We start from the raw sequence: 9,123 nt of genomic DNA, 5'->3' as shown, positions 1-9,123 counted from the left end.
CACACCTGTCCTGAACACTTGTTCTAAACACACCTGTCTTGAACACACCTGTATTGAACACACCTGTTCTAAACACACTTGTCCTGAGCCCACCTGTCCCTAAACGCACCTGTTCTAAACACACCTGTCCTGAACGCACCTGTCCTAAACGTGTTCAGGTGAATAATGGAGTCGAGGCTGAAACATTTCTTGGTATATTTCAGTGGGATCCATCCAGACTGAACGACAGCAGCACGTTCGTCCTCGGCTCAAGAGCCAACAAGTGAGTCAGAAACCCTAAAGTCACTAAACGCTTCAGTTTGTTCTGTAGCTCCAGCAGAACTCGTCTCAGGGCAGAAACATCAGACATTATGAAGACAGTCAGTAAAAGTTCTTTGTCTGAGGAAGCAACAGATTGTGTTGAATCTTCACTTCGTCACAGTCTCTCATCCTGAACAAGCACAAAGGAGACAGTGGAAAGAAAAAACTATCTTTTAACAGGAAGAACCCTCCAGCAGAACCAGGCTCAGGACGAGCGTCCGTCTGCTTCGACCGGCTGGTTTGAGAGGACAGGAAATAGAAACAGACACAGAATGGCAGGTCCAGGTGAACTTTCTATAGGAGGAAAAACAAAAAACACGTTAAGATATAAATAATTACAAATACAAACAGGAAGAGTAGAGACAGTAAAGACAGCAGCAGAGAGAGGACATGAGGTCAGTCTGTCCTCCAGCAGTCTAAAACTATAGAAGCAGAACTAAGGGATATCTCAGGAAACCCAAGCCGACCCTAAATATAGGATTTATCACAAAGGAAAGACTTGGGCCTAATCTTAAAAGTGGACAAGGTGTCGGCCTCATCAGCTGTTCTGATGTCATCACAGGGCGCTGGGGATGGGCGGGACCAGAGGACGGATCTACATCAAACACGCCGACCTGTTCAAGGTAAAACCTGCTGACATCACAGCTCAGGTCAGGTGTAGAAACAAAACAGACTGTCTGTCATTGTCTCTGTCTCTCTGTCATTGTCTCTGTCTCTCTGTCATTGTTTGTCTGTCTGTCATTGTCTCTGTCTGTGCTGGGTCTCACCTGGGTTGATTCTGCACCTGTCTCAAGTTGGGCTCGGTCCACTTCCTGTCAGCTTTGTAGTGGTGTGAGAGCTGAGGAGGGGTGGCACTGATTAACTGTGTGTGTGTGTGTGTGTGTGTGTGTGTGTGCGTGCGTGCGTGCGTGCGTGCGTGCGTGCGTGCGTGTGTGTGTGTGTGTGTCAGTATGCAGCAGATTCGAAGGATAAGCAGTGGTTGGCAGAGAGACATCACATGAGGGCGACCGGAGGAAAGATGGTGAGAATCTGCACCAATCTCTGATCGATCACATGACCTCAGCTCATGTTAATGTCTCCCAAACATTTCACCTGGTAAAATAAACAGTCACTGACCCGATTATTAATTAATCCGATCACAAAACTGATTAATAATTAGATTTTTAACCTGATCACCAGAGCAGCTTAAATCACCTGGATTAGTTCAAGAAACTTTATTGTCTTCAGAGGGAAGTTGAGACGTCTTCAGCTGATGTTCAGCAGGACTTCTGGAACTAAATCTGTGTCTCTCTGTGTCTCTGTGTCCTGCAGGCCTACCTGTTGATTGAGGAGGACATCCAGGACCTGTCTTGCAGTGATGAGTACAGGTGAGTCCATCTTACCTGAGACAGAAACATCTGGATCCAGAACTACCTCCAGGCTCAGATGGTTCTGAGAAAGGTTTTTTGTTTGGACTGGTCTGGTTCTCCTTTTGAGGAGTAACTGATGGATGTGGAGTTGGTAGTAGCTGAGAGTTTCTGATCTCATGCCTTTATTTTCAAAGGTGGAGCTTATTTTTTTCTTATGAGATGCTTTTAATTTGAAACTCTTTATCCACCTTATTCCTGGGGGTGCTACTGTATAAATGATTCTGGGTACAACTTCCTGTCAGACAGGAAGTAGCAGTAAGCGTTGGCTAATCGTGGTGGCGGAGAGGACTTTAAGACTTTATCTGAGCTCTGTGTCTGATTTAAGGTCAAGAAGATTGTGTCCCACCTCTTCTAACAAAACACCACCGACCTTATTACTGTGGAGACACTGATACACCTCAGAGCTGTTCAGGTTGTTCATCACTTCACCATCAAAAGAACCGAGTCCATAAAGTAGCTGAATATGCTAGTGTAAGTAGCTAAATATGCTAGTGTAAGTAGCTAAATATGCTTGTAGAAGTAGCTAAATATGCTTGTAGAAGTAGCTAAATATGCTTGTAGATGTAATCTGCAGCCACTTCTTCAGGTCGTCCTCCGTCCCTTGTCCTCAGCAGGCAGCAGGATTATATTGTCCTGTTGGAGCTCTGACAGGTGGTGCTTCTACATGTTTAAATCCACAATGCTGGAAGAAACTACATTAATTCTAGAATTGTGCCGCTCCAGGTGGCTGAATGTTGGAGCAGCTCTGTTACTTTCATTCTGAGATTTTGCTTTTGGAAACTTTAATTCCTCTTTTTTCTGGATGTAAATCACATTTTTCAGATGGTTGTTTCCTCTGGTATCAGATGCTGAGCAGCTGGAAGGATTTTTACTGAAACTTTTTTAGTTTTGGACATTTGTTATGATGCGTAACCATGGCAACAAGGCAGTTTTCTACAACCAACAGCAGCTGATTAACAGCTCAAAAGCTCAAATAATATCTCAACTATGGCCCCAACTCTCAAATGAGTTGAAAAGGATGTTCTATGGACGCATTCTCATCAACCTGCCAGCTGTGCTCGAGTGCCTGACCACTGAGATCCTGGAACTAGCAGGAAACACGGCTCGTGACAGCAGAAGGACAGGATCGTCCCTCGGCACCTACAGTTGGCTGTCCACAGCGACGAGGAGCTCGGCAGACTGATGGGAGGAGTGGCCATCGCTCTGGGAGGAGTTCTGCCCGGCATTTAGCGGTCCTACAGTCCGGGGGAACCGAGAGGCCAGCCGAGTCTGAGTGGACGGATCGGACGACGTCTGCAGCCAGTTTCTTAGGATCCACTGTGGGATGGACCTTTACAAGAGATCCTTCCTGTCTACAGCATCAGCATCTATAACATCTCTTAATGAAACGAGGATAACGAGTTACAACAACAAATAATTTCCCTCTGGGATTAATAAAGTACTTTTTTAATTGAATTAGCTCGTACTGTTCGCACATCGTCTTCGTTGTGAGAACTTGTTTTCACTTTCGGTGCCTAAAGTCCGAACTGAACTTAGAAAGAAATCTTTTCAGTTTTCTGCTCCGTCTTCTTGTAACCTGCTGCAGAAATGCAGGAACCTGAAGGAGCTGTTGTCACTAAATGTTTTCAGGCTGCTCTCACCGATTTGGAGAAGGAATCATCTGTAAAGGTTTTAACTGAGGAATCTTTTAACGAGTTTATGACGGAGTTAACTTTTTCTGTTCCTGCTGTGAATGCTCTGTAACCTCTGCGTGCTGCTGCCAGTCTTGGCCAGGATTCTCTTGCAAGAGATTTTTAATCTCAGTGGGATTTTCCTGGTTTAAATAATAATGAAATAAAACTGTTTTGCATATAAACAAACACCGGTTCTGGTCCACGCTGGAAGTTGTGCCCATAATTGACCCAAGGCATCATGGGGGCTAGGAATAAGGTGGATACTGAACACCGTATTGGACGGTACTTTTTGACCCAGTCTCACATTTTGTCATGTCTTTATGACCTGTTGAGTCTAGTTCTGGTTCTGATCTGGTATCAGGGATGTGGTTTCCATGGTAACCGGTGTCTCCCTCAGGGACTGTCCGGACGTCAGGATGGACGAGCTGAAGCCGTTCACCGTTCCTCTGTGGATGGTGGAGAAGATGCAGCGAGCCATGGAGGCCCAGAGAGACTCCGAACCCTGAAGGTCTCGGGACCAGGAGGATCATGTGACCCTCAGACCCCCTCCTAATTTTCACTGAACATTTTTACTTTAAATACCCAATAAAATCTGTTTGTAGACATTGTGGTTTCACTGGTTTCTTCCCCTCAGATGGACCAGAATGAACTGTGTTTCTGTCTCACCGTTGGACCGGTCTGAACTGGACAGACTGGTTTCTGTCCCTCAGATGGACTGGTCTGAACTGGACAGACAGGGTTCTGTCCCTCAGATGGACCAGTTTGAACTGGACAGAACTGTCCTCATCGTGTTTAAATGTGGACTTGGGTTGTCCTGTCAACCTTCTAGGTTCTGCAGAGTTCTGGTTCTGGTGTTCACCTGGTGTGTTTGGTCTCATCAGAGACAGTTCTGAGAAAACGGACCATTGCCAGCTGAAGAATCTGACATGTCTTTATTTAGAAAAACAAACAGTAATGTAAGCTGCAACAGGAAGTGAGGTCACAGTTGGGGGCGGGGTCACTCAATGCCTTCTTGTTTGTCCTTGATGGCGACTCTGAAGCGTTCCTCGAGCAGCGACAGCTCGCTGATCAGATCTGTGATTGCGTTGGTGAATGCTTCCTGTAGAGGCAATGACATCACATCCTGTTATTACACACCCTCACTTCCTGTTGACATTCACGTTTTATAACTATCAACATGAAAACAAAGCACCTTTAGCCGTACAGCCATGTTGTTTCTGGAGAATAAGCCCCACCCACATCAAAGAACTAAAGACAGGTTAAAGTCCAAAATTTGAAGACTTGCATACAGGAAGGTGACGAAAAAAAACCAACACCGAGAATAAATCCCCATTGATTTACTTGTTAATCTGCAGCCGGCCTGCAGGGGGCGCTGGTCAAGCTTCAGCTTCAACGTTACGTTCTGGTGTCTAATAACTGAACAGCTTCTGCTTGTATTCAGACCGTCTCACAGAGAACTTGGATGGTCTAATGGAGGACTTGGGACTGTTTCAGGACTCGCTCAATCTCATGGAGAAACTCAGACAGTCTAATGGAGGACTTGGACAGTCTAATGGAGGACTTGGGACTGTCTCTCAATCTCATACAGGACTCAGATGATCTCATGGAGGGACCTGGACTGTCTCATCAAGGACTCAGACAGTCTAATGGAGGACTTTGTCAATCTCAGAGGACTCTAAAGTTCTCATGAAGGACTTGGGACAGTCTCATGGAGGACTGAAGGGCCCAGCATACTCCACCCAAAGCCAAACGGACTTGCGGTCATGTGGTTGCGGGACGTTGGCCAAGAGACATGGTGCAGAGCTCCTGGGAAGCCCCTCCCACTCCTGATTTGTCACAAGCTTCTTCCTGTTAAGTCCCACGCCGTCCCTGCAGCCGCTGTTTAGCCACAAAACTGTCATGAAGAGCGCGCCACACTTTTCAACAGACTCCTCCGTGCACGATGTGTGCACGACCTCCATCCAGGAGGTTTTGGATATTTGACCCTAACCCTAGAGCCATACAGATGAACGTCCGAGCACACTGAGGAACACGCCCACAAACTTCTGACCAATCACACAATACTCTGCACGTACGCCTGTGATAAAAATGTTGGCCCTGTGTCGAGAAGGGGCGGAGCTACTCCGAGAACAAAATGGCCGATTTGGCCACTTTGGATGAAGTATGAATTGGATAAGAACTCGTTAGGAGCAAGAAGACTTGAAGTCCTTTACCTGGGGACTGTAGTCGGGGGTGGTCTGGACCCGGATCACTATCTTGTGCTCCAGAGGATGAGGAACTTTGTAACCAGCGAACAGAACCTGAGGATCCTTCAGCAGCTGCCTGGAACCACCACAGAAGAAACAGGTGTCACCTGAGTACAAGCTCCGCCCACACCTCCAACAAGAGGCTACACCTGAGTGGTGTGTGTGAGGACAGGTGTGTACTCCAAACACAACACACGGTCTGACACAACACGCGACCTCCCGTGGTTCCCTGTGATCCCGCAGTGTGTGTGTGTGTGTGTGTGTGTGACGCACGCGCGGATGATGTTGCCCAGCGTGTGGTCCTCCTTGTTTAAGGTGAAGAGACAGGCGTTGGGAACCTTCGTGTCTTTGCTGATGCTGATCTTCTTCTCTCCTTCAAACAGAAGAAACGACTCGAAGGCTGGAGGCGCGTTCATGTTTCCACCAGAACCTCCGACCAGAACGGAACCGCCGCTCAGAACGGAACACTTCCGGTAAGTTCAGTCGGTTCCGTTAACTTCCAGCTGTGGCGCCACCTACCGGCCCGGAGCCAGGTTCTCATCGCAAACAAATAAATAAAATTCTCCTTAAAGATTTTAAAAGTGATGTTTTCCATCTTGTATTTTGCTTAAAGTAAAATTATTTCCTGTTTATTTTAGACCAGTTTCTCTGATCTCTCCAGGATCGGAACAAAACAGTTTCTCTGTCCTGACAGGCTCAACACCTGTTTCATGTTTCCAGAGACCACTTCCATCACAGATCCTCCTGTGTCCAGCGCTGGTGGGGGGTAAGTGTGTTTGTCTCTTCTGAAATCCACAATCATCTTCTTCACATTGATGTGAAGTTTATTCTTCCTGCACCAACTCTCCAGGTGTTCCACCTCCTGCCTGTAGCTGGACTCATTAATGCGACAGCCTGGATGGGTAGGTGCGCAGTCATATGTGAGCAGAATGAACAGGAGGGGGCTCAACACACAGCCCTGAGGAGAGCCAGTGCTGAGGAATATGGTGGAGGAGAAGTTGTGGATCCTCACAGACTGTGGTCTGTTGGTCGGGAAATCCAGGACCCAGCTGTATAGGGACGGGCTCAGTCCAACTGTGAGGAGCTTATCAACCAGGGTCTGGGGAATCGGGGTGTTGAAGGTGGATGTGAAGTACCCAGGTGAGCATAGAAGTCCCCCAAAGGAGTACCCAGATGGAGCACAGCACCCGCACCAAGTAGGCCGAATACTCTGAACTGCGGTTTGTCACATAAGCACAAACAACCGTCAGAGTTGTTGCTCGTTCCAGCTTTAGTGCCCTGACATGACTTCTGTTGTGATTTGGCGTAATACAAATAAATTGAATTGAATTAAACTTGTTGAATGTTGTTTTGGGTTTTTTTGTAAATATTTCAATAAATCAAACAACATTGTTTGTTGATTTTTTTTTTTTTTTTTGTCCTACAAAAAGTGTTAGATTTAAAAAAATATTTTTTCTTGACTCTGACGCCAAGTTTAAATGTATTTTACCTAGTTTCCGGTTGAGACAGTTTCCGGTGTCCTGACCAATCACAGGGGCTTTCTCCTTTTGCCTTGTTCCTATTGGCTGGATGGCGGAAGTTTGTTTTTAAAAGTCAGGCGCTGATTGGCTGGTTATCCGGAAACTGGTGGTTTAAATTAAGGGGCGGTAGAGACTTTAGTTCTGATAGTCACACTCGTCACGGACTGAAGCCGAACCGACACCCGGTGAGTTCTTTAGTTGGATATGTTTACAATTCAATGCCATGTGGTTGTTTATTTACGCTGTGAGTGTAAATATAAATATGTTTGGACATATTAAGCTAAATGATCAGTTGTGAGTCAGGTTCCGCCGCAGTTAGCATGTAGCTGCTGTTGGCTCAAAGCGCTGAGTCGGTCCGGCTTCGGCCCGTTTCACCCTCTGCCTGTGTGTGGGTTCTTGACAGGAACCGGACCGGTACCACTCATGGCCTCCCAGAACATGGACCCGGCGGCGACAGCAGCTTCCGCTTCAGCCGCACTGAAAGGCAGCGAGAGCGGCGGCAGCGCGACCAGAGGCTCCGTGTCCAAACGGTGAGTCCCGAACCGGAACCTGCCATCCGTTTACCCGGCTTTGGTGGGCCAAGCGTTTAACCCGCTGGATCACCATGGTTACCGATGCTCAGCACGTGACTCGTTTTTAAAAGATCCACTGAACAGATACCCGCTGATTGAGCACACTGACGTCACACTTCCAACATCCGGGCACTTTCCGCCATTTAACCGAAAAAAAGGTGACAGGCTGATCCTGGTTTCTGCTGGAATGTTGTAAACACTGTGTGATTCATGAGACAGGCCCGGGGCCCCTGTCGGCCCCGGGGTCCCTGTCGTCCCCGGGGTCCTGTGTTTTTGTGTGGATCTGAAGCAACAGAGTGTTTCAAACTTGAGGTGTGAATTCAGACTGATTCCACGAAGGCTCAGCTTTGATTGGTTTCTTGTTGACGTGCCTTTGAGCATCTGTTAGTTTTCAGTCACTCTTGAGTCAAGTGTCCTCAGATGTTGATTTTTATTTATTGATTTTATTGAGTTTACTCTACTAATTAACAAGAAGAAACCTCCAGCAGAACCAGGCTCAGGACGTCTGCTTCGACCGGCTGGTTTGAGAGGACAGGAAGTAGAAACGGACAGAACGACGGGTCCAGGTGTAGCGTCTACAGGAGAAAAGACAAAAAACATGTTAAGATAGAAATAACTACAAATATAAACAGGAAGAGTAGAGACGGCAGCAGAGAGAGGAAATGTGGTCAGTTTGTTCTCCAGCAGTCTAAGCCTATAGCAGCAGAACTAAGGGATGGTTCAGGAAACCCAAGCCAACCCTAACTATAGGATTTATCTAAAAGTAAAGACAATTTAAAGGAGCCACGGCTGGTCAATATTTATAGGATAGGCCTGAAAAGAAACTTGTTACCTGTGCACAGGTGCCCTAGAGTCATAACTAGATTTCTGAGCGGTTAAATGTGAACTATCGTATATACTTGGGATGATCAATGACTGTCTCTCTCTCTGTGTGTGTGTGTGTGTGCGCGCGTGCTCAGGTTGCAGCAGGAGCTGATGACTCTCATGGTGAGTTCATTCTTATTTCTGTACAAACGACAGCTGATTGGCTCATGCAGGTCACATGATGCATCAGTCTGTGGTCTTTTAAAAACGTCATCATGTGGAGACATGTCATGTGACCTGTCTGTCTGCGGACATCCTGTGACCCGTCTGTCTCTCTGCTGCAGATGTCGGGCGATAAGGGGATCTCAGCGTTTCCAGAATCTGATAATCTGTTTAAATGGATCGGAACCATTGATGGAGCGCAGGGAACGGTACGCACAGACACACACGTAGAAAGTTCTGATCACACAAACAGAACTAGAATTAAGACCAGATTAGGTCCGTCTCATTGGGAGGACGTTCATCTGCCTTCGTGCCAAACGGCAGTTCAGAGAACCCGGCCTTTCTTGGAGTCCTTGGTGGGGTGGGGGGGGGGGGGG

The 9,123-nt window shown here is 47.0% G+C and overlaps 3 protein-coding genes across 3 annotated transcripts in view; 2 read left to right on the top strand and 1 right to left on the bottom strand.

The window, feature by feature from the left end:
• The window catches only part of LOC119412674 (deoxynucleotidyltransferase terminal-interacting protein 1), a 6,831-nt gene extending 2,846 nt beyond the window's left edge, over positions 1–3,985 (top strand). Inside the window, exons 9-13 of the mRNA XM_037679709.1 lie at positions 204–262; positions 863–923; positions 1,250–1,321; positions 1,612–1,667; positions 3,780–3,985. Coding sequence (XP_037535637.1) covers positions 204–262; positions 863–923; positions 1,250–1,321; positions 1,612–1,667; positions 3,780–3,888 — 357 coding nt within the window. The 3' untranslated portion in view covers positions 3,889–3,985. The remainder of the gene's footprint in view (positions 1–203; positions 263–862; positions 924–1,249; positions 1,322–1,611; positions 1,668–3,779) is intronic.
• A 300-nt stretch (positions 3,986–4,285) lies between these two features.
• Positions 4,286–6,103, bottom strand: polr2j (RNA polymerase II subunit J). Its single transcript, XM_037679711.1, has 3 exons — positions 5,902–6,103; positions 5,596–5,704; positions 4,286–4,481 (listed from the first exon to the last, which is right to left on the bottom strand). The coding sequence occupies exons 1-3, from the start codon at positions 6,042–6,044 to the stop codon at positions 4,380–4,382; spliced, it is 354 nt and encodes a 117-aa protein (XP_037535639.1). The 5' UTR covers positions 6,045–6,103; the 3' UTR covers positions 4,286–4,379.
• A 1,464-nt stretch (positions 6,104–7,567) lies between these two features.
• ube2c (ubiquitin-conjugating enzyme E2C) overlaps positions 7,568–9,123 on the top strand; it is a 13,188-nt gene continuing 11,632 nt past the window's right edge. Inside the window, exons 1-3 of the mRNA XM_037679919.1 lie at positions 7,568–7,678; positions 8,680–8,707; positions 8,869–8,955. Coding sequence (XP_037535847.1) covers positions 7,572–7,678; positions 8,680–8,707; positions 8,869–8,955 — 222 coding nt within the window. The 5' untranslated portion in view covers positions 7,568–7,571. The remainder of the gene's footprint in view (positions 7,679–8,679; positions 8,708–8,868; positions 8,956–9,123) is intronic.

The sequence above is a fragment of the Nematolebias whitei genome, chromosome 7, assembly GCF_014905685.2.
Source record: "Nematolebias whitei isolate Nwh7 chromosome 7, NemWhi1, whole genome shotgun sequence".
Lineage (NCBI taxonomy): Eukaryota > Metazoa > Chordata > Actinopteri > Cyprinodontiformes > Rivulidae > Nematolebias > Nematolebias whitei.
This window is presented reverse-complemented; position numbering and strand designations above follow the sequence as displayed.